We start from the raw sequence: 25,196 nt of genomic DNA on the forward strand, positions 1-25,196 counted from the left end.
AAGGACCAAAGATGAAGACAATAGACACACTTTGGAAGACCCTTTATAAGGTCTTTTGCAGATCCTCAGTCCAAAGAGGATACTTTCGGTCATAGAAAACGAGACTGTATCATTTAAACCTCCAAATGTAGTAAAGTGGCTATTTAGACATTTTGCTGTAAGTGCTTTGAGGTGTAATTATGAGACTCTTCCTACATATTTTGAATGGGAAATCTCAGAAAATAATGGCCCAATAGCAATGTACAGCGTGAATAAACTCTCTGACACTAATTACCATTTCACAGTAGCTGTATTAAATGACTTACATGAATTAGCAGAACTGACCAAATGCTTTCCGAAGAGCTCTTTAAGAATGGAAGCTGTACAGTTAGCAAGGGCCCAGATCTGCTAGATGAGAGGGCCGTACCTCGGAGAAAGAGGCTCTTAGAGTTGATGCTCTCCAACCTCTTTAACCACAAAATCGTGTTTTCAATGTAAGCGCAATGTAAGATTCACCTCAAAGCCAAAAAGCTGTGCAGCCCTTCCTTCCCGCTCCTTCTCCGAGGCCTCCCCCGGTCACTCCATCTCCCTTTGTCCCCATCCTCACTCACTTTCACCGAGCTGGAGTAGGGGATTGGAGTGCAGGTCTGACCTTGAGTCATGGGGTTTGGAGTGTGGGAGGGGCTCCGGGCTTAACCCAGGGTGGGGGAGTTTGTTCCAGGAGGGGGTTGAGGGTGTAAGCTGTGGCAGGAGTTTTGGTGCAGGGGGACTCACATCTGGGGCAGGAGGTTGGGTGCAGGGGGATATCCGGGGCTGTGACATAGTTTTGGGGATCATGCTCTGGCTGGGCACCATTCAACTGACACAGCTTCCAGGTGGTGGAGCAGTGGATGGTGCTTACTCCTGCCCTGGCCTAGCACTACTCCTGAAAGCAGCTGGCATGTACAGCAATGGCACCATGGCTCGATGTGCTGCCCCTCATCTACAGGCACTGAGCCCACAGCTTCTACTAGCCACTGTGACTGATCAATGGGAGCTGCAGGAGCGGTGTCTGCAGGCAAGGAAAGCCTGTGGAGACCCCCTGCTCTGCCTTTCTCAGGGGCTGCAGGGACATGCCAGCCATTTCCAGGAGCAGCACTGACCACAGGGATAACGACTCAGCCATGACAGGTTAGGCTTGTTAGAACTCACCACTCAACGGACTAAATTTAAGCATAAGGGAGATGAAAGAACGTAATGCACAGACCCATTCAAAATAAAAATTAACCCCTTTGTAAGCAGTACAAGAAATAACAACCGTCCCCCCACCCAATGTGTGTATTAGGTCCGGAGATGAGAGGGAAGGACAGTTGGTGTTTGTGAGAATGACAGACACACACAGTGTGTCTAGACTGCATACTTTTTGCGGAAAAGGGATGCAGATTAGACACATCACAATTGCAAATGAAGCGAGGATTTAAATCTCCCCCGCTTCATTTGCATGAACATGGCTGCCGCCTTTTTCCGGCTCGGGGCTTTGCCGGCAAAAAGCGTCAGTCTAGACGGGGATCTTTCAGAAAAAGCTTTTGCTCAAAAGGGCCAGTGTAGACAGCTCAGATTTGTTTTGCGCAAAAAAACCCCGATCACGAAAAATGGCAATCGGGGCTTTTTTGCAGAAAAGCGCATCTAGATTGGCACGGACGCTTTTCTGCAAAAAGTGCTTTTGCGGAAAAGCGTCCGTGCCAATCTAGATGCTCTTTTCCGCGAATGCTTTTAACAGAAAACTTTTCTATTAAAAGCATTTGTGGAAAATCATGCCAGTCGAGACGTAGCTAGAGAGTAGTTATTAATGGTTCTCAACCCTGCTGGAAAGGTATAAAAAGTGCGGTTCCACAGGGGTCTGTTTTGGGACCAGCTCTGTTCAATATCTTCATTGACGATTTGAATATTGGCATTGAAAGTACACTCATTGGCTGCGTCTAGACTAGCCTGATTTTGCGGAAATGCTTTTAATGGAAAAAAATTTCCGTTAAAAGTATTTCCGCAAAATCACATCTAGATTGACACAGGTGCTTTTGCGCAAAAGCATCCATGGCCAGTCTAGACGCGATTTTGCACAAGCAAGCCCCGATCACCATTTTGCGCATCGGGGCTTTCTTATGCAAAAAATTCCTGTCCTGTCTACACTGGCCCTCTTGCGCAAATGTTTTTGCACAAGAGGGATTATCCCTGAGCGGGAGCGGCAAAGTATTTGTGCAAGAACCCTGACAATCTTACATTAGATTGTCAGTGCTCTTGAGCAAATTCAAGCAGCCAGTGTAGACAGCTGGCAAGTTTTTGCACAAAAGTGGCTGCTTTTGCACAAAAACTTGCCAGTCTAGACGCAGCCAACCTGAGGGTGTGGCAGGTAAATGGGTTTCAACCATCCAGCCAGACATCACCCACTGTGACTCATTTTCCTAGGGGGCACATGGGAGAGCTGATTTCAGTAGCACCCATCTCCTCTGCATCTACTTGCAGCAGCAGCAGCTGCCCCTCTCTCCCTCCCCCACCCACCCTAAACACGTGAGCAAAACTTCTGAGTCAGCCAGGGAAGCAGGAGGAAAAGACCAACTGCTCCTGGGTGTGGGTGGGGGGTAATTTAAAGGTCTCCCCCCCAACACCTTAAAGTGTTATACTCCCCTCCTAAGCCAGTAGCTCAGCTCTCCTCAGTTCCCCCCTTAGGGGGCTCTTAGGGGGAAAGGGGAAAAAAGGGGAGGGGTGACTCACCCTTGCTCCACATTAACACACACCCAGATAGCAGGGTTGCTCCAAATCCCAGCCAGCCCGCACACAGAGGGAAGCTGCGCACACAGACACAGTTCTTCAATCCCCACCAAACTCAGCTGCTCACCCCAAGCCTCTTCCAGCACAGCCTGCCCCACGGCTTCTATGCGGGGCCCTCTGTCCCAGGGAGAATGGGGAGCTCCTGCCCTGGGCACCCAACTGTGCTGCTCCATCTCCCACCAGAGCAGATTTACAGAGTAAGTGCCTCTGTCCCCCCTGACCTTGGCTGAGGTGGTTGCTAGGTTTCCCTCCTATTTAGCTGGCTGGCCCTAGGTAAGGTCGCATGAGACTACTCAAATGCACCCCCAGTGCACATCGCCCTGGGCAGGGGCTCTGGTTGCTCAGATCTCAGGCTGGCTGTGCCTGCACAGATACTGGTTTTGAATGCAAAGGTGTTAATGGGGCTATTAGAAGGCTTCCTTGTTGGTAGGGTCATTGTGCTTGTTGTTTGGGTGCTTGCACAAGAAGCTGTGCTTAGGCGAATCGGAATGATGAAAGTACTGAGTAACTAAGTACTTCCAGAAAGTGTAGTGGAGTAAAAAGTCCAATTTTTCTAAAAAAACCGACTTGAGCAAAAGTCAAAGTATCACACAAAGAAATTACTTGAGTAAAGTACAAATACTGAAAAAATGTACTTGAGTAGTGTAACCAAGTATTTCTACTTAGTTACGCTCCACCTTTGCCCCTCAGTGTCCCCGGAGTTCAAGGCGCCTCCCGCAGCTGATCCTCAATGCTGCCCATAACGCGGCGTGGGTTGCTCCAGTGGCGATTTAAAGCGCTGAGGTGGTGGTTGCCAGGAGCTCTGGGCCCTTTTGAATCTCCAGGCCGCAGGGCAATTGCCCTATTATCCCAGCCCACTCCCCCTTGGGCAGCCCTGCGTACTTCCCTCTCTGGAGTTCAGACTTGACTAATGAGCGCTCTGGGCAGTGGCCGTCTCCTGGTCCGAGGGTGCTCCCTTTGAATGAAATGACCAGCAAAGGAGTGGGGCAGAGTGAGACAAGGAGTAAGCCTGCCTTAACCCCACTGCTCTGCCACCTAGAAGCTCTCTCAGTTGAATGGTGCCCAGACAGAGCCTGAACCCTGAACCTCCTCCTGCACCCAAACTCCTGACCCAGATGTGAGTCCACCTGCACCCAAACTCCTGCCACAGCTTACACCCTAAACCCCCTCCTGGAGCCCATCCCCCTTCCTGGGCTAAGTCTAGAGCCCCTCCCATACTACAAACCTCTTGACCCAATACCAGAGCCTACACCCCAACTCCCTTCCCCAGTGTGGTGAAAATGAGCGAAGATGGGGGAGGAAGGAGGATGAAAATGAGCAGTGTGAGGCCTCAGAGAAGGGGTGGAGCAGGGGCAGGATCTCACAAAAAGAACGGGAAGGAAGTGAGGCAAAGCTGCTTAGGCTGTGTCCAGACTCCATGCCTCCGTCGACGGAGGCATGTAGATTAGCCAGATCGGAAGAGGGAAATGAAGCCGCGATTAAAATAATCGCGGCTTCATTTAAATTTAAATGGCTGCCCCGATCTGCCGATCAGCTGTTTGTCGGCAGATCGGGAGAGTCTGGACGCGATGCCCCGACAAAGAAGCCTTTCTTCATCGACACAGGTAAACCTGGTTTCACGAGGCTTACCTGTGTCGATGAAGAAAGGCTTCTTTGTCGGGGCATCGCGTCCAGACTCTCCCGATCTGCCGACAAACAGCTGATCGGCAGATCCGGGCAGCCATTTAAATTTAAATGAAGCCGCGATTATTTTAATCGCGGCTTCATTTCCCTCTTCCGAGCTGGCTAATCTACATGCCTCCGTCGACGGAGGCATGGAGTCTGGACACAGCCTTAGGTTTGAGGTAGATCTTAGATTGCACTTAAATTGAAAAAGTGATCTTGTGGTAAAAGAGGTTGGAGAGCACTGCTCTAATAGTCTGTTTCTCCGTGGTACGGCCCTCTCATCTAGTGGATCCAGGCCCTTGCTAACTGTACAGCTGCCATTATTAAAGAGCTCTTCTGAAAGCATTTGGCCAGTTCTGCTAATTCATGTAAGACATTTAATACAGCAACCGTGAAATGGTAATTGGTGTCAGAAACTTTATTAAGGCTGTACGTAGCTAACAGGCCATTATTTTCTGAGATTTCCCATTCAAAATATGTAGGAAGAGTCTCATAATTACACCTCAAAGCACTTACAGCAAAATGTCTAAATAGCCACTTTACTTCCTTTGGAGGTTCAAATGATACAGTCTCCTTTTCTGTGACTGAGATTGTCCTCTTCAGACTGAGGATCTACAAAAGACCTTGTAAAGGGTCTTCAAAAGTATCTCTATTGTCTTCTTCATTGACCCTTGTTTCTACGCATCAACTAAACCCAGGTCGTCTCAATGGGCCACACAGTGTTGTGCTGTTAAATGTGGGATGCGCTGCTTGAGTTGTGTGGCAACACCCTTGTTTTTCCCTAGCGTGACTCCAGCACCGTCTGATGTGAATGTCACCATTTTCATTAGGTCCAGTTTATTTTGGGTTTAAAAGTCATATTTTTTACTGGACCAACTTCGCTTGCACAACACCGAGCTCTCCCTGCTCTGGGCTATCTCCATGTTGCTCACTGGACCAGTGGCATTTGTTTATGATGGTGCATATGGAGGGGGGAAAACATCACGATGCTCCGACTCGTGTGTTGAATTCTTAGGTTTTTGCTCCTCTCATGGTTCTATCTTGTTAGATTCCATCCATCAAGGTCTGACATAGTTCCCAGGGATGTCGGACAGCAACACTCTGCACCATTGTTCTGTTCACTGTTCCCTTGGCCTCCTCTTTGCTGTTCCCCCAAGTGTCCAAACTTTCCTCCTTAGTTACACTATGGAGAATTGCAGTGAGATACGGTGGCGCATGGAGGTCTCTGCGAACAGCAGCATGAAGCTGGTTCTTTACTTTTTAGTTTAGAGCTGCAGGAAGTAGGATTTGAAGGGAACCTTCAAGGTCATACTCCAGAGTGGCTTTGAAGGGAGGGTGGATCTCACAGAGCAGGCAGAAAACCCCAGGGCCAACCCAATGGAGAGGGTCAATTAAATTCCTACAGTGATCAGCCTTGGAGACTCTGCTCTGAGACGGAGATTTCCCTACACTGCAGAATCAAAGAACAAACACCTAATTTAGCAACATAAATAAACTATGGACATATTTGACCCTGCCCCATAACAGCTTCCTACAACATCAATCTCATCTGATTTAATCTTGGACCAGCGCCTTCCTCCTCTTCCAGGGGACCAGGATGAATGTGCAGAGCCCTGTCCCTTGATGTTATCAGACCACCCCGTGCTCATAAGACCTCACTGAGGGCAGTATTTTCACTTCCCCGGGTGGCTATTTACGTTTTTAGAATGCCTGACAGAGATCCTGTAGGTGTTTGTCTCTGTCTGTGGGGTTCTAGTAAATCCGGTTGTATCTTAGGGTCTGGCTGTGAACTAGGTAGTTCGAACTAGGCTTCCTAGTTCGAACTACCGTTACTCCTCATTCCACGAGGAGTAACGGTAGTTCGAACTAGGAAGCCTAGTCCGAACTACGTAGTTCGTGCCCCGTGTAGCCGCGCTGCACGGGGTTCGAACGAGCGGGGTTTTAAAAATGGCGGCGCCCCACTTATGCAAATGAAGCCCGGGAAATTCAAATCCCGGGATTCATTTGCAAGTGCGGTATGCCTACATTACCCCGCTAGTTCGAACTAGCGGGGTAGTGTAGACATACCCTAGAAGATTTAAGTTGTCTCCAAATTGGAAAGAGTTGTGGGTGAGGACAGAGTCACAGAGCTCAGTCACCAGGTGTGCAGTGGCATCATGGGGGACAGTGTTCCTGACAGCCAGGAATCCAGCATCGTGTGGAATGTTCTGGTGTAAAAGCTTCTGCAGCCATGGAAGCCAGGATGGGGTTTTCAGGAAGATTCCTGATGTTCTGTATTTTCCTCAGGAAGTCAGTGGCCACTTGGCACAGGCCACCTTTCACACAAGTAATTAAAATACAAATAGCTAAGAACAAACCATGTTGGCAATTGTCTACATTTAGTGTAGATTTTTAGTAACTGCCACTACTGGTCCCAGATAAGGGACTTCTCTTAACTTGAACCTCTGCATCATCATTCAAAGCAAAGGAAAAGGTGTTACTGAATTACACGGTGATGAATAGCTTCTCAAGTGTATATTACACCGTGCTTCAACTCACTCAACACATTCATGTATACCTTCCATTTGGAGCTGCTCTGATACACAATGCCCAGGGAAAGGAAACAGCACGCTGAAAATTGGAAACGTTCCTCTGTGGTTCCTGAATCAGAGAATTGTTCTTGTTTCAATTCAATAATTATGCTCACATGCTTTTCTGTGGCCTCATCACACGGTGTCACGTAGTGATTTCAAGACAGGGGAAAATGTGTCACGTTACACTGTGGATGCTTAAGTTAAAAAAAGTGGACGGTAGCATAGAATTCTGTCCCTGCTTGGTCGCACTCCTGCATTCTTGTGTTGAGTGAGTTGAAGCACGGTGTAATATCCACCTTGTGAAGCCATTCATCATCCTGTAATTCAGCAACACTTTTTCCTTTCTGACCCCCTGTGGTTCTTCCCACAAAATATTAAAAAAAACAGGGCGGGAGAGGAGGGCTGGGCATTCCAGCCAGTGCGCTGACTTAGCCAATGACTCCAGTGAGATACGATGGGCCATAATGAATATCCTATTCTTCCAAAAGCTGGTAGCTGATACTTGAATATAAAATGTTCAATTCTAACCACCTTATCCATCACAAGACTGAGTTTCTGCATTTTACTGCAGAGACGGGGAATTCGGAAAATAACTGTTGCTTATGGCTGATAGTTTGCAATTTGGCCTTCAATTTTGTCACCGCTCCAGCTTTCTTGCCTTTCACTGAGGATGCCCTGTCTACGTCTGGACTGACTGCTCTTGTCCAGTCCTGATCCAGTTGGGCCAGAGCTTCCATCAAGCTGCTGAAGAGGCAATTTGCAGTTACTGAGTCTCTCATTGGCCTCAATTCTGAGATAATACAATAGAATCCTACATGGCAGCTGATTAAAGAAGAGAGATTTTGAATAAACTATTGTTCCTGACTCTTTTTTCGAAGGAAAATGTTAACTACCGAGTGAAAAACTAAAACCAGAGTATTTGAATTCTGAAATGTCACCATCCTTGCTTGTGGAGGTGGGGAGTTCAAGAGCCTCTAGTTCCCATCTTCCTCCGCAGACTGGACTCCTTGGCCAGACTACAACTCCCACAATGCACCACAATCTTTCCCCTTGGGGAGAGGTGGTAGTTGGTCATGCTAGTCACCTACATCTAGTGGGAGATTTAGTTCTGTAGGCTGGCCTGGCCCATAGAGAATGGTAGCATCAGGTAGCTCAAGCTACAACTCCTATGAAGCACCACAGAAAATAAAACACTGTGGTTTATTATTCACATATTTCCATTAGGGGTGATTAGTTTTCTCACAAAAAAATCCAAAAGTAAAAGGCAAATGGACATTTTTTCAAAAAGAAATAGAAACAAGAAAGATTGTGAACAGCTGATTTCTCAACAAAAAGCAACCAATATAGGAAATGTTTAACCCTTCCCCATGCAATGTTTCTTTGCACCATAACAGCTTTCTACTACATCAATCTTATCTGATTTGATCATGAGCCAGCCAGCCTTCACATTAAGGGGAGGAGGAGCAATGTGCAGAGTCCTGTCACTATGAATATTTTCAGACCTCTGGATGCCGTGGTTGATGTAACTCGTCCTACAGGGTGGGCAAGACAGTTCTCTGCCAACACTTGCAGGCGCTGGGTGCAGAAGCTGCACCAGAACTGGCAAGGACATCTTCCATAGCTGGATAACAGATGATTACTTGGAAAACGTGCCCAAGAAGATCCTTTCCGGAGAATTGCAGTTAGTGACCGTGAGACACTGAGATTCTGAAGTGGATCCAGCCCAGCCTGGCTCCTGAAAACACGCAGTTTGGGTCCCAGGGAGGAAGGCAGGTGAGGGATGGATTCACTGCTCTTTTCCCCCATTTATTAGACAGGGTTATTCTCTCTTTCTCTCTCACTATCCTCTCCCCCACCAAACCAGCATGCTGTTCCTTGACCATCTGTTTCTGTCCCATTTCTGTCTTTCTGTCCTTGTCTGTCTGTCCAGCTCTCCCCCTGGGTTTAATTATCTCTCCATCACTCGCTGTCAATTCAGGCTGCTCCCCACCCCTGAACCTTTCCCCATGTCTCTCCAGTGACCATCAGCAGCATCACTCTGATCATCTGCCTGTTGGGGCTGGTGGGGAACAGGATCGTCCTCTGGTTCCTGGGCTTCCTCATGAAGAGGAACCCCTTCACCGTCTACGTCCTCAACCTGGCCGTCGCCGACACTGGCTACCTCCTCTGCTCGGCTGCCCTTCTTGTAGCTTACCTTGTGGGATATACATTTCCTAATTCTAGTGATTTTTTTTACATTTGACGTATAGCGCCAGCCTGTTCCTCCTGACGGCCATCAGCACCGAGAGGTGCGTGTCCGTCCTCTATCCCATCTGGCACTGCTACCACCAGCCAAAGCACTTGTCTGCCACTCTGTCTGCCCTGCTCTGGGCTCTCTCCTGCCTGCTCTGCTGTCTCGTTGCTGTTTTTTGCCTGGATCCCTTAGAGAAAAGTTGTATCACTTCCCTCCTTCCCATCAGTGTTCTGCATGTCCTGATAGTTTCCCCTGTCATGGTTCTATCCAGTCTGACCCTGTTCATCAAGGTATGACAGAGCTCCCAGCGGCGCCCGCCCGGCAAGCTCTATGCTGTCATCCTGCTCACCGTCCTCTTCTTCCTCCTCTTCACTCTCCCTCAGAGCCTCCACTTCTTCATCTGCTACTGTAACGTATTTGAGCACAGTGAGACATTTCACGTGCTGGCCGGTGCAAGCAGCAGCATCAACCCATTTATCTACTTTCTAGTTGGGAACTACGGGAAACAGCGATTCTGTAGCTCTGTCAAGGTCACACTTCAGAGGGTTTTTGAAGAGCAGAGAGATTCCAGAGAAAGCAAAGACGCCCAGAGCACAGAAAAGCCTTTTGCAAAGCCCGTGTGTGCATTTGCTTCACTGTGCAGTCCCCTGAAGAGTGGCCTGGAAAACCTTGTCTGCTCACAGGTTGGCAGGTCTGGGGAATGGTGTGTCTAAGCTATGGAGAAGTTGGGGGGGGGGGGGGTTTCAGCACTGGTTTTGGGGCAGGGACTACTCAGCCGTCTGGTCCCATTTCTGGGGAGGGCTCACAGAAAGCCTGGAGCAGAGAGGCCCATGTGAGGGAAATGCTGCAGGCTGCTTGCACTGAGGGACACTTGAGAGCACACTGTTCCGGTGTGGTGGGAACCAACGCCAACAGCCTGGTGAGTGTCCAGGCGGGAGGTGCTGTGCCAGGGCTGGGTGGGACAACATGTATAAATCTGGTCTCACAGTCACTTAGCTTGGCCTGTGGCTATTCCTGGAGTCTGGCCTGACTGAGAGCCTTTTGCAAGGGGCCCAAGGCAGAGCAAATGGGGATTTTACTCCTGGGAATTCTTGGGGCACTTCTGGGAAGTTCTCTTCCTCCTCAAAGACTAGAAAACAAACATTTCAGAAACATCAGTGTAGTAGAAAAATTCCTATTTCCTATTTTTAGTGACATTTTAAGCATTCAAGTCTTCATGTACCAAGTCTTAATATGGTCAGTGGGGAAGCCCTGTTAGTCTGTAACTTTAAACAACACACAGTCCTGTAGCACCTTAGAGACTAACCAGAAATAATCTATATGTGGAATCATAATCTCATATTTATATTGTTGGTCCCTAAGATGTTACTGGACTACTCGTTATTTTATGTCTTAGTGTGTTTTATGCAGTTTACTATCAAAGGTTCCTGCATATCAAAAGAGGGCAGATTGGTGATAGACACTGAGGAAAAGCGTGAGCATTTCTCACCTGGGACAAGATATTCGTGATTGAAACCTGGTTAGTGTGGCAGAACAAAGAAGAAGCAAGAGAAACAACTGGAGATAACAAATATCTGTAATGAAAACAGCATGACGATGCAAAACCCACTGATCCTGATGGAGAAGGACCTTTATCAAAGAAGGACGGCTTTCCCATAACAGCCAGGTTCGGACTGCCATTCTCAGACTGGAGCGTCCCTCAGCAAACCTGGTTCCTCCCTTGCATTTAGCTTACCTGGCCACTAAGCTAACGTGGGTAACAGAACGCTATCTAGATCATTAGTGGGGAGGAAGGGAGGGAGGGAGGGAGGGAGAGATTGTGCACGTGCCTGTCTATGTAAGCATATGATAATTGCTTGCTCCAAGAGGTGGTGATGGTTTTGTCACAGCCCACTCTTGAATTCCTGCAGCGAGATCTGCCAGAGGCAATGCCCCGCCTTCCTCCCCGCAGACCCACCATCTTTATTCGGGCCCCTGTTCCCCAGGATCCCTGGCCTCCTCATCCATGGACCCCTGCATCTGCAGCCGGTCCGTTTCCAAACCGTGCTCAGAGACCATCTGTACACGCTTGTGCTCCATACGTTACATTTCCTCACCCTCCTGTCCTGCCCCGATACCATATGGCCAGATTATGTAAGAGCTGTTGAGGTTGAGGAACCCTGATGGGCTAGTGTTTACCCTAATTTAATCCCAGAGCCCACTGGGGACATCAACTGGTGGCTCGTCCACAGAGCCATGAGCACGGGCGTGTACTTTGCACATTTCACCTCCGTCTCGCACCCCGCCCCTTCTGTGGCGCAAGAGGAAATCAGGCACCTGTCTCTCTTGAATGCACTGGGTTGCAGCCCCTTTTCCGGCTCCTCCAGAACCTCTTGCTGAGGTTCTGGCTGCACTGTTCCCCTCACCTCTTTGTTTATGCGCACCCCACCCGTGGCCCCACAAAGTCGCGAGACCTCCTCATCAACCTCCTCCTGGCCCTGGAGAAAGTCGCTAAATACAACACCAGAAGGAGGACGCTGGATGTGGGGGAACTCTGCAACTGGAGCCTATTTCTACTCCTTCCTTGTGTCACGAATGCAGGTTAAGATCCTCCGTGCAGCATCCACCGGCTCCATGGACAGCTGCGCGGGGCAACGGGCACTGTCTGGGTTCTCTGCTCGGTGTCCCCAGCCTCTTCCCTCATTTTAAACCTTTGACCCACATCCCTTGACCCTGTTTTTCATTATTTGTGCCCTGTAATCAGTTGAACTCTGGAGTTGTCCCCCCAGTAAAACTGGGGTAGAGGCCTTAAGAAGTGGACGCCCACACTCTCTTGAGTTCAAATAGTGCTTACTCCAGCCTGACTAAACAAATAAGTCATTTCTTCTTGTAAAATTGAGCCTCAAATAAATTGTCCGACTTCTGAATCCCCTTTCCACTGCCCTGTGTCAGTCAAGCCCTTCATATTGATAATATGATGAAAATAATGAGATGAGAATATACAGCCTATTTTTTCCTTATTCAGATGAGGAGATTCTGACGGTCTTTGGTAACATTTCAGATTGAGAAAATCTAACAGAGAAAAAATGCCTATCAAATGTGTCTGCAGAAAGACCTCTTCATCAAAATAAAATGCTGATGAAAGAAAAAAACTGTTTTACCATTGTATGGTCAATAAATGCGGCGTTTTGCCTTTTGCCCATAGAAAGATGCCGTGTGCTTCTCATACGCCTGATGTCAAAAGAGTTGAACATTTTACAGCCACAGAGTTTGGGCATTTCACTTGGCAGTGACATTTCCTAAGGGAAATATCACTTGGAATTGAAAGGACATGCGAGAAGCTGCCCTTGATCTGAATGGACTGGCTTTTTGCTTCCTCCTTTCAACATGAGAAACTAAGGGTGTGTCTGGACTACACTTTTCTCTCTCTCTCTCTCTCTCGATGTAGATTAGGCACATGGACATTGCTAATGAAACATGGATTTAAATATCCTGCAGCTCATTAGCATAAACATGGCCACCACTCTCGGAGAAAAAGGCAGTCTAGACGCAGAGCTGTCGAAAGTCTTTTTCGACAGATTCCGTAAACCTCATTTTTGAGGAATATCAGATCTGTCGAAAAAGGCTTTATTTTCGACAGATCCACGTCTAAACTGCCATTTTTTTCAAATTAACTGAATTTTTGTTTTAAGTTTTACAGCGCTTTATTGAATTTCTACTTTTTACACCCTAAAATTTCATCACCCGACCTGCTATGATTAAGTTGTTTAAAGAAATGTGTTGCAATGGTAGAAAAACATGTTGTGTGTCTGAAAACTGTAGGTACTGGGGGTACCTATAATTTTTTTTATAAAGGGGGTACTTTATAAAAAACCATTGAGAAACACTGTTCTAGATCATCCCTTGTACATGTTTATTTAAACGGTTCTTACGTATGTCAAATGATGGAGATTCCACAACCTACCTTGGCAATTTATTCAGGTGTTTAACCACCCTAAAAGGCAGGAAATTTTTCCTGATGTCCAACCTAAACCTCCCTTGCTGCCATTTAAGTCCATTCCTTTTTGTCCTAACATCAGAGATCAAGGAAAACAATTTTTCTCCCTTCTCCTTGTAACACCTTTTTAGATACATGAAAACACCTATCGTGTCCCCTCTCAGTCTTCTCTTGTCTAAAATAAACAAGCCCAACTTTTTCAGCCTTCCTTCTTAAATCATGTTTTTTTAGATCTTTTAATCATTTTTCATGCTCTTCCCAGGAAATGTGATGCCCAGAACTGGACACAAAACTTCCATTGAGAGCTAATCAGCACTTAGTAGAGCAGAGGAATGACTTCTCTTATCTTCATCACAACACTCCTGTTAATGCATCCCAGAATCATGTTTGTTTTTTTTGGCCACAGTCTCACACGGCTGACTCACACTGAGCTTATGGCCCACTATAACCCCTAGATCTCTTTCTGCAATACCCCTTTCTAGAGAGTCACATCCCAGTCTGTATGTATGAAACTGATTGTACCTTCTTAAGTGGAGAATTTTATTTATTATGAAATCAAATAAAAAGAAAATTAATACTGCACATTTCAGTAAGCATTTGGCATCTTACTTGTATCTGTTTCTTTGAGGCATGAACCACAATTGTCCTTTTTCTTGACAAAATCTGTTATCATTAATACTGACACATGGAATGAAATAGTTATTACAGTTTATGCCCATGTATGGAAAAAAACCATTAACATCTGTATATGTTTAAAAGTGTATCAATAGTTTCTTTTGTGTTGTGACTTGTAAAACATATTGAAACATTTTGTTTGGCTGTGAGAAATTACTTCATATATTTTATTTTATTTATTTAGGACACCACTAATCACAGTTACTGGAATGAGACCTACAGCCAGTAGTTGGCACTACCAGGCTAGATGATGGGGCCATTAATTGCTGCTGGTCAGAATGATGAATCTTTTCTCTTCTGCCTTTACAGGTCTTCCTGTGTGTAAATACAGTTTTCCATCTCTGGACGTGTGAAATTTGATCCTCGTTAGCATATACAGGTGATCTGCTTTCTATCTGCTTTGAAAGCCACACTCACAATCAGCACTGGAAGCTTGACATGTTGCACATCTGTCCACCCATTGGGACACCACAATGCAGTGGTCTGAATTCTGTAGAATGAAAGTCGCCATTTCCTACAACTTCCTCATCATCTCTGCTTCATGTTTCTCTGCAATTATGTATCTGTAAACCTTGTATTGGTTTCCAATGAACTTCTTCTCCTCCTCCATAGTCTTTTGGGCAGATGACCTCACTTGACTCAGGTCCAACATTTTTCTGTATTTGTCAACTAGCTTGCTAATCTTTCCAGTGCCAAATTCACACCTGATTTGATGTGATGAAAGTGAGGCAAAGTCAAAAGGTGCCCATTTGTTTAATTCATTCTCTGCAAACCTCTTATTCAGATGATCTCGCAGCAGGGAGATGAAACTTAGGGTGTGTCTAGACTACAGAGTTTTGTCGACAAAAGTGGACTTTTGTCGACAAAACTATACCTGCGTCTACACTACCACTGAGTTCTGTCGACATAACGTCGACAGAACTCAGCAGTTTTGTCGATGCTGGTAAACCTCATTTTACAAGGCATAACACCTTCTGTCGACAGAGTTCTGTCGACAGAAGGTGTTATTGCATGTAGGGTTGTGTCTAGACTACAGGGTTTTGTCGACAAAGCAGCTTGCTTTGTCGACAGAACTGAATGTAGTCTAGATGCTCTTTGTCGACAGAAGCTTTGTCGACAGTATCTGTCGACAAAACTTCTGTCGACAAAAGCCTGTAGTCTAGACGTACCCATAGAATAGGTTCCCTGTGGAATTGTCCATCTGCTGCGCTTGACGCAGTTATGTTTTTCATAATGTTGCTCTAAGGCAGTGGTCACCAACTAGCAGATCGGGATCTACTGGTAGATCTTGGAGACCCTGACTGGGGATCCTGACCAGTTTTGGCAGGAAGCTCTCAACCACTGGCACTTCAGTTGCCCCTTCCCCCACTGTCTGCTACTCCTGCCCTTTGTCTTGGAGCTGCCCTCTCCCTCCCCGGGAGCTTCCAGCTGGCTGTGCAGGATGTTGGAGGGAGAAGGGGGTGTGCTGATATCAGGGTGTCCCTCCTCCCCCCACTCCTGTCACCCATCCCTACACACAGAGAAGAGGATGGTGGGAGCTTGGAAATGCAAATCTCTGTCACTCACACACCGAGTGTGTCTCTGTCACTCTCACAAACACTAACTGTCCTTCTGTCTCATCTCCCGACTTAAGACACACGATGGGGGGGAGGGTTGTTACTTCTTGTACTGCTTACAAAGGGGATTATTTTTTATTTTTGTCAGGTCTGTGCATTACGTAACTTTCATCTCTCTCTTATGCTTAAATTGAATCTGTTGAGTTGTGAGTTCTAACAAGCCTCACCTGTCGTGGCTGAGTAATTATCCCTGTGCTAACTGCTGCTCCTGGAAGTGGCTGGCATGTCCCTGCAGCCCGTGAAAAAGGCAGAGCAGGGGGTCTCCACAGGCTGTCCTTGCCTGCAGACACTGCTCCTGCAGTTTCCATTGATGAGTAACAGGGAAACATGGCCAGTAGAAGCTGTGGGCTGAGTGCCTGTAGATGAGGGGCAGCACATGGAGCCATTGCTGTACATGCCAGCTGCTGTCAGGAGTGGGGCAGGGCCAGGGCAGAAGTAAGCCTGCCTTAGCCCCACTACTCCGTCACCTGGAAGCCATTTCAGCTGAATGATGCCCAGCCAAAGCCTGGGCCTGTCCCGGCCCCGAACCTCCTCCTGCACCCAACCTCCTGCCCCAGGCAAGAATCCCCCTGCACCCAAACTCATTCCCTGAGCTTATGCCCTAAAAATCCTCCTGGACCCAAAACCCACACCCTGGGCAACACATGGAGCCTCTGCTACACTCCAATGCCCTTGGCCCAAGACCAGAGCCTACACCCCAACCCCCTACCTCAGCCTGGTAAAAGTGAGTGAAGATGGGGGAGGAAGAGGGACTGAGGGTATGTCTACACTACCCCGCTAGTTGGAACTAGCGGGGTAATGTAGGCATACTGCACTTGCAAATGAAGCCCGGGATTTGAATTTCCCGGGCTTCATTTGCATAAACTGGGCGCCGCCATTTTTAAATCCCTGCTAGTTCGAACCCCGTGCCACGCGGCTACACGCGGCACGAACTAGGTAGTTCGGACTAGGCTTCCTAGTCCGAACTACCGTTACTCCTCATTCCACGAGGAGTAACGGTAGTTCGGAATAGGAAGCCTAGTCCGAACTACGTAGTTCGTGCCGCGTGTAGCCGCGTGGCACGGGGTTCGAACGAGCAGGGATTTAAAAATGGCGGCGCCCAGTTTATGCAAATGAAGCCCGGGAAATTCAAATCCGGGGCTTCATTTGCAAGTGCGGTATGCCTACATTACCCTCCTAGTTCGAACTAGGAGGGTAGTGTAGACATACCTTAAGAGAGCAGGGGGAGTCATTTGACAAGGGGCACGAAGGACGAGCTTTAGGGCTGTTTCAGTTTGAGGTAGATCTCAAAATGCACTTTTATCGAAAACACGATTTTATGGTTAAAGAGGTTGGAGAGCATCAACTCTAAGAGCCTCTTTCTCCAAGGTACGGCCCTCTCATCTAGTGGATCCAGGCCCTTGCTAACTGTACAGCTGCCATTGTTAAAGAGCTCTTCTGAAAGCATTTGGTCAGTTCTCCTAATTCATGTAAGACATTTAATACAGCAACCGTGAAATGGTAATTGGTGTCAGAAACTTTATTCAGGCTGTACGTAGCTAATAGGCCATTATTTTCTGAGATTTCCCATTCAAAATACGTAAGAAGAGTCTCATAATTACACCTCAAAGCACTTACAGCAAAATGTCTAAATAGCCACTTTACTTCATTTGGAGGTTTAAATGATACAGTCTCATTTTCGGTTACTGAAATTGTCCTCTTCGGACTGAGGAGCTGCAAAAGTCCTTACAAAGGGTCTTCAAAAGTGTCTCTATTGTCTTCTTCGTTGGTCCTTGATTCCACGCATCAACTAAACCCAGGTCGTCTCAATGGGCCACGCAGTGTAGTGCTGTTAAATGTGGGGTGCGCTGCTTGAGTTGTGTGGCAACACCCTCGTTTTTCCGTAGCATGACTGCTGCAGCAACCGAAGTGAACATCACCGTTTTCATCAGGTCCATTTTTTTGCGGGTGTAAAAGTCATATTTTTTGCTGGACCAACTTCACTTGGCACTACACTGAGTCTCCCTGCGCGGGGCTCTCTCCATCTTACTCACTGGACCAGCGGCATTTGTTTATGATGCTGGAAACGGCGGGGGAAGGAGGTGGAAGTATTACGATGCTCCAACACGTGTGCATTGAATGCCCAGGCTTTTGCTCCTTTCATGGTTCAATCTTGTCAGATTCCATCCATCAGGGTTCCCAGGGATGTAGGACAGGAAGACTCTACACCTTTATTCTCTTCACTGTCCCCTTCGGCCTCCTCTTTGCTGTTTCCCCGTGTCCAAACCTTCCTTCTTAGCTACACTATGGAGAATTGCAGTGAGATACGGCGGCGCATGGAGATCTCTGTGAACAGCAGCATGATGCTGGTTCTTTACTTTTTAGTTGAGAGCTGCAGAAGTGGGATGTGAAGGGATCCTTCAAGGTCACACTGCGGAGTGGCTTTGAAGGGAGGGTGGATCTCACAGAGCAGGCAGAAACCCCAGGGCCAACCCAATGATCAATTAAATTCCTACAGAGCTCAGCCTGGGAGACTCTGCTCTGGGATGGAGATTTCCCTACACTGCAGAATCAAAGAACAAACACCTAATTTATCAACATAAATAAACTATGGACATATTTGACCCTGCCCCATAACAGCTTCCTACAACATCAATCTCATCTGATTTAATCTTGGACCAGCCACTTCCTCCTGATTTAGGGGAGCAGGACCAATGTGCAGAGTCCTGTCCCTTGATGTTATCAGACCACCCCGAGCTCATGAGACCTCACTGAGTGCAGTGTTTTCACTTCCCCCAGGTGGCTATTTACGGTTTAAGAATGCCTGGGAGAGATCCTGTAGGTGTTTTTCTCTGTCTGTGGGGTTCTAGAAAATCCGGTTGTATCTTAAGGCCTGGCTGTAAACAATCGGTCGGGTGATATGTCCGGGATGGAACCTAGAGGCATGTTGTCACGGAGTGTGTGTGTGTGGGGGGAGGGGGGGGGTCACCGGGCCTTGCACCCTCATCCACAGCCAGCAGGTAGAACAGAAGGTTTATTCGTTGACAGGGACACAGCGTAGCATAGAACTTATGTGAACACAGAGACCAAGAGCAGGCAGTATTGTTCCTCTCAGGGAGAAGGGGTCCCGGGCCCTTCTCCCCCTTTTTGCTCTGAGCCCCTTCTCTCATCCTAACAGAGCAGAGACTGACCCATTCCCCACGCCCCAGGCCACAGCCCGGTGTCAGCTCTGTCTACCCCTTTGTTCCCTGGCCAGTGTAGGCAAGACAGTTCTCTGCCACACTTGCAGGCGCTGGGTGCAGAAGTTGAACAGGAACTGGCAGGGACATCCTCTGCACCTGGGTAACAGATGAATGCTTGGAAAACGTGCCCAAGAAGATCCTCCCTGGGGAACTGCAGTGAGTGACCATGAGACACTGAGATTCTGAAGTGGATCCAGCCCAGCCCGGCTCCTGTGAACATGCAGTTTGGGCCCCGGGGAGGAAGGCAGGTGAGGGATGGCTGGAAGGATTCACTGATCATTGCCACCACTGATAGATTAGACAGGATTATTCTCTTTCTCTCTCACTATCGTCTCTCCCTCCCCCACCCCCGCATGCTGCTTCCTGAGCATCCATGGCCAGCCAACACTCTGTCACATTTCTGTCTCTCTAGCTTGTCTGTCTGTCCAGCTCTCTCCCTGGGTTTAATTCTGTCTTTGCCACTTCCTGTGAGTCCAGGATGCTCCTCAACCCTTGGGCCTTCCTCCGTGTCTCCATCCCCAGCATCTCCCAAAGCCACTGGATCAGGTGGTCCTGGGCAGGAGGCTGGGGAGGGGCTAGAACGAGCAGTGATAACACAGCACTGGGGGTGGGGTCAGTAGCTTATTCTCCCATCTGCTCTCTGCCACCAGGAGTGTGAGAGAGAGGGGCAGTGGGGACACCGGCATCCCGCAGCAGCGGTTCCATGATGGCCGAGCTGAGCACAGAGACCCTGCCAGCAACATCTTTTGGCAGGGATCATACACATACAGATAACCACACTGGATGCGCAAAGCTTCATGCCCTTGACGAGATCATCGGGAGTATTCCCCTGCTCATCTGCCTGTTGGGGCTGGTGGGGAACGGGATCGTCATCTGGTTCCTCGGCTTCCGCATGAAGAGAAACCCCTTCACCGTCTACATCCTCAACCTGGCCGTCGCTGACTTCGGCTTCCTCCTTTGCTCAACTGTCCCTGCAGCTAAAATGGTGGGAGATCGGTATTGTGACAGTACCGGAGCAGAGGTAATCATTATCTTTACAGTGCTGTGGTTCTGGACGTACAACACCAGCCTGTACCTCCTGACGGCCATCAGCATCCACAGGTGCATGTCCGTCCTCTACCCCATCTGGTATCGATGCCACAGGCCACAGCACTTGTCTACCATCGTGTCTGCCCTGCTCTGGGCTTTCTCCTTCTTGCTCTGCTGTTCCGCTGCTGTTGTTTGTTTAGGTCTCACACAGAAAAGCTGTTTCACTTCCCTGCTATTCGTCTTTGTTCTGAATATCCTGATATTCTCCCCCGTCATGGTTCTGTCCAGTCTGATCCTGTCCATGAAGGTGCGTTGGAGCTCCCAGCGGCGCCCGCCCGGCAAGCTCTATGTTGTCATCCTGCTCACCGTCCTCTTCTTCCTCCTCTTCACTCTTCCTCAGAGTGTTGTGTTTTTCCTCCCTTCCCATGGTATATTTCTGGACAACTGGTTATTTGAGGTGCTGGCCTGCGCAAGCAGCAGCATCAACCCAGTCATCTACTTTCTAGTCGGGAGCTACAGGAAGTGGCGACACTGTGGCTCTCTCAAACTCGCACTCCAGAGGGTTTTTGAAGAGCAGGCAGATTCCAGAGAAGACAGAAACGACCCCAGCAGAGACACAATGGAGACGGCTGTTTAAATCCCTTCAGCAGCCAGCCTGGGAGACCCTTTCTGGGCATGGAGATTTCCCTACATCCCAGAAAGGGAAAGGACCTTCCTAATTCTTCCCCACCCCTGCCCTAGTGTGGATCCCAGGGCTCATTTCTGCTGTCAGCCACCAATAGTTCTCCCGTGGCTTGATCTGATTCCCACTGGAATCAGTTTGGAAAGTCCATATGACTTGAGTGGGAGCAAGTCTTAGAGGGGTCGCTGTGTTAGCCTCTGTCTGCACAAACAACGGGGAGTCTTAACACCTTAAAGACTCACATGTGTATTTGGGCTTGAGCTGATGCCAACGGAGATTTGAATCACTCCTCTTCATGCCAATGGCAAGAATACAAACTAATCCACGACCAGTCAGATTTCAATCCATCTACCAGCACTGTCAGGGTGTAAGGGAAGTCCTGTGTCAAGCCTTTTCCCTCACTCTAGCACAATAAATGCAGAAGTTGGGCCCGCAAAAGTACCCGAACGGCTTATCTTTCCAGGCTTTGGTATAAAACTTCCCCCACAATCTTAAAAACCTAGGATTTGGGGATAAAAAAATCTGCTGTCACCACCCATGTAATAATAAGGAAACCAGGGAGAGACCACTTGGGAAATCTTAGCCCTAAAAGTAAAGCCAGAACACAAAAATTAACCAATACCAGGTTAATAAAAAAAGAGAAAGAACTTTTATTATCATCACTATGTCTCTGTTACAAACATAATGTCTAGATGGAAAAGTCACCAATTAATATACGCATGGGGGAGCCCCACCATGGGCCAAGAGCTTAGTTACAAAGGAGAGGAAAACCCATTTTTAGATGGACAGACATCAGGGTCCCATTCCCAAACCATAAAACAATAAAACCTAAACTTTACCCTACTTACAGATAGTGAAGAGTCATTTTGTCTGTCCCCTGCAGTAGCTGGAGAGAAACTGCCCAGGGACAAAGGAGGAAAACCTCCAAAAAATCCTCTGTCCCAGTTTGAAATCCTTATCTGCAGTTTTATTGGCTGATTCTACCTGGCTTAGGTATAGTGAACGCCTTAGTCCCCAGGCTGCTGGCCATCTCTCATGATCATGGCAGCCTGTCACTGGCTATTGGAGAGACAGAGAGAGGAGAGCACTGAGCGAAGGGGCAAGAGAACGAGGTGGCCTGATTCAGAAGAGAAGCCATGTGCAGACTGGGTACCTGGGACTCGCTAAGGGACTCTGAGCTGTACCCCATGCATGCACCATCAGGGAAACGGGCTTGGTGTTTATTTCAGAGAAGAGATTTATATAGTGTGTACACTCCCTACAGCAAAGAGGGATTGGTTTGAAACCCCTTTGCAAAGCCCGTGTGTGTGTTTGCTTCACTGTTTTATGATGTATACTCTGTTGAATTATTTTTACGTAGAAATAGATATAGAATCTTATGGTTATTATGTAGAAATTATTTAGACTTTTATGGTTATTATTTTGTTTTTACTTCTAAAGTAGATATTGACTAAGGCCTATTGAGGGTGGAGAACCCTGATGGGCCAGAGTTTTCTCCACCTTCATCACACAGCCCATTGGGCACATCAGTTAGTGGCTCCTGTATGGAGCCTTGACAGATATGTACCTGGTGCAGTTCATCCCCGTCCCGACACCTGCCTCTTTTGTGGCATGAGGGAAAATCTGGCACCTGCCTTTCTTAAATGCACCAGGTTACAGCCCCTTTTCCGGTGTCTCCAAAACCGATTGCTGAGGTTCTGGCTGCACTGTTCCCCCCTCCTCTTTATTGATGTACACCACATCTGTGGCCCCACAAAGTCGTGAGACCTCTTTGTCAACCTCCTCCTGGCCCTGGTGAAAGTCGCTAAATACAATACCAGGAGTAGGATGCTGGCCGAGGAAGGTCTCTGCAACAGGTGCCAGTTTCCGTTCCTCCCTCATGAATGTAGGCAAAGTTCTTCTCTGCGGCATCCAACAGCTCCATGGGAGCTTCAAGGGGCAGTGAGTGCTTTCTGGGGTTCTCTGCTCCGTGTCCCCATTCCATTCCCTTGTTTTAAAGCTTTGACCCACTTCCATTCACTCTGTTTTTAATTATCTGCCTCCCATAATCAGTTGAACCCTGGGTCCAGTTGTCCCTCCCGCAAGGCTAGCGCAAGCCCATCCGCCTTGAGTTCAACTAGTGCTCATACTGCCAGACTAGACAAATAACCTTGTAAAACCCAGCCTCTAATAAATTGTCTGATGACTTCTGAATCCCCTTTCCACTGCCCTGTGTCCATCAAGCCCTTTGGAATGATAATATGAAGAAAATAAGGGAGAGAACACACAGCCGATTTTTGCTGTATTCAGATGAAGCAATTTTGTCAGAATTTGGTAACATTTCAGATTCAGAAGATCTAATACAGGGCGACTCAACATATGGCCTGTGGCAGTGTGGTTTGGGCTTACACAGGGCTTCATATAGGGCCTGTGGGTGAGAGCCAAAACAAAAAAGTTATTAATATTATTTTTAGTAGTTACATTCCGGGACCGTCATTACGCATTAAAAGTGCTGTCCTGTGGGTGGAAATCAGTAAATTTTGCATTTTATTAATAACAGCTGAACTGAATTAAATGGGGGCCTGTGTATTGTGTAGTCTTGCCTTAATCTTTGTATTCATGCGCTTCAAAGTGAAAGAAGCTAGTTCCATATATTTGAATATAGATATGGAAGTATATGCAACTGCACTTAAGTTGAGGTCTTTGACATGTACTGTATCACTGTGGCCCCCAACGCGTACAAAGTTGAGTAGTCCTGCTCTAATAGAAACAAAATGCATATGTAATGTGTCTGCAGAAAGACCTCTTCATCAAAATAAACTCCTCATGACAGGAAAAAAAACCTGCTTTACCATTGTATGTTCAATAAATGCAGCGTTTTGCCTTTACCCCATGTAAAGATGCCGTGTACTTCTTATACGCATAATGTCAAAAGAGTCGGACACTGTGTTCACAGATCATCCCAGCCACATAGGACCACAGAGTCAGAAGGCACTGCCAGTTCAATCCAATGCCAAGGGATGTGGCCAATGAATGGGAGTGAGAAATAGCCAGCGTTATTGCCCAGGAGGGATGAAAGAGCCATGGACAGAGGCTGATGAACGGGGACCAGCTTGCACAGAGAGAGAAATGGACAGATAGATTAGGAAGGAACAGACAGGGGAGGGACTCTTGGCCATGCCTGGGCAGAGAATGGTGGGTGGGATAGATGTGGAAGAAGAAGTGGAGCGTGAGAACAAGTTCTGGCTGATTAATAATAGATCAGAACTGTTCCCCTGCAGCTGCCTGGTAGTGGCCAACGTCCGGTCTCCCCCACCCCTGCTCTTGGCAGAGGAATGTCTCCCCACACTGGGGAGAACGGAGGACACAGTGTACAACATCAGGCGGTCTCGTGCTCCCTGGGGGTGTGATAACATCAGGCAGGAACGGGGCTCGGCGCACTGCTTTCGAGCTCTTCAATGAAAATGAAATGATGTTCTCAAGATTAGGCCTCAGGGGACAGATATCAGAGAGACGCCCTTATCGATGTCAGCGGGGTCTGAAGAAATTCTTCCATTACAGCCAGCCAGAAAGGGAGAGAAACCCCGGATGTGTCTATGTAAATACAGTTTGCTCCTGCTTTGCTAGATGTGTAAATAAACTTGGAGGGACACTTCCAGAGTCCTGTGAGATTAAGGTGGGGAAGGTTGTACTCTGAGTCAGCCGGCTGTGTGCCTTCTAGGTGCAAACTGTAAGATTGGTTCAATCTGTTCATCCCTCCCTCCCTGTCTCAATGATAGAGCTGAAGACAGGTTCCATAAGGAGTCTCTTTTGTTCTTTAAATTTACTCCAGTAGATGTTCGACTTTCTTGTGGCTGGACTGTGCTTTGGGCCAAGAGCTGAAATCAATAGGTTTGGCCCAGAGCCAAATCCATCAGAAGCCAGCAGAAGCAATGAGCGGAGGGAGACAGAGCCAACAGGTCAGTGGTGGAAACATGCAACGAGCAGCCAGCAAAGGAGCGGCAGCACGATGAACAGACAGCAGGGCGGTGATGCAGAGGCATAATGAGCGGCCTTTAGGGCGGCGATGCAGAGGTGTGATAAGTGGCTAGCAGGAAGGTGATGCCGATGTGCAATAAACGGCCAGCAGGGAGGTGATACAGAAGTGTAATGAATGGCCTGTAGGACAGTGATAGAGAAACGTAATAAGCGGCCAGCAGAGCGGATGGGGAGTGACCAGCGGAGTGAGAAAGTTGCCTCTTTACCTCCTGCCACTCAGGATGTGAGGTGAGCTCTGGGTCTTGGTCAGCAAGTGTGAGTGGGGTGCAGAGCAGGGTTGGGCGTGTGAAGGGGACATTGACATTGCTGGACTTACAAACCTGAGAGGAAAAGGACTTTGCCCAGCCTGCTTGGGATGGGAGGGTAACTCACAGATTTGGTTATGAACTCTGTGGTGGTTTCCCAAACCAATATTAGGTAACCTACTTCCCTTTTTATTAAATATTTATTTTCTCCACTCAGAGTCTGTACGTGGGAGGGGGGAAGCATTTCCCAAGGGTGCTGTGTGATTTTCCCAGGTTACAGGTGTAGTAAGATGAAGGCCTAAAACATAAGTCCTTGTAGCACAGGCCTGGTGTGAGGCCTGAGGCCCAGCTAACAACAGACAAAACCTGGGTAACATAAAGCATAGCTAAGCTGTGAGCAAGAGGCTGGACCCTGCTCACAGAACTTGTCAGAAACAGGGCTGAGAGTGCAGAATGCTAATTGGCCCAGGTAATTGATAC

General features: G+C 47.8%; 1 protein-coding gene and 1 pseudogene across 1 annotated transcript; both read left to right on the forward strand.

The window, feature by feature from the left end:
• Positions 1-8,156: 8,156 nt before the first annotated feature.
• Positions 8,157-9,971, forward strand: LOC142829320 (proto-oncogene Mas-like; annotated as a pseudogene).
• On the forward strand, positions 8,540-23,311 carry LOC142829267 (mas-related G protein-coupled receptor member H-like). The gene is made up of 3 exons (XM_075928502.2): positions 8,540-8,795; positions 14,216-14,285; positions 19,394-23,311. The coding sequence occupies exon 3, from the start codon at positions 19,447-19,449 to the stop codon at positions 20,407-20,409; it is 963 nt and encodes a 320-aa protein (XP_075784617.2). The 5' UTR covers positions 8,540-8,795; positions 14,216-14,285; positions 19,394-19,446; the 3' UTR covers positions 20,410-23,311.
• Positions 23,312-25,196: the final 1,885 nt, after the last annotated feature.

This window comes from Pelodiscus sinensis, chromosome 5 (assembly GCF_052426305.1).
Source record: "Pelodiscus sinensis isolate ZL-2025 chromosome 5, ASM5242630v1, whole genome shotgun sequence".
Lineage (NCBI taxonomy): Eukaryota > Metazoa > Chordata > Testudines > Trionychidae > Pelodiscus > Pelodiscus sinensis.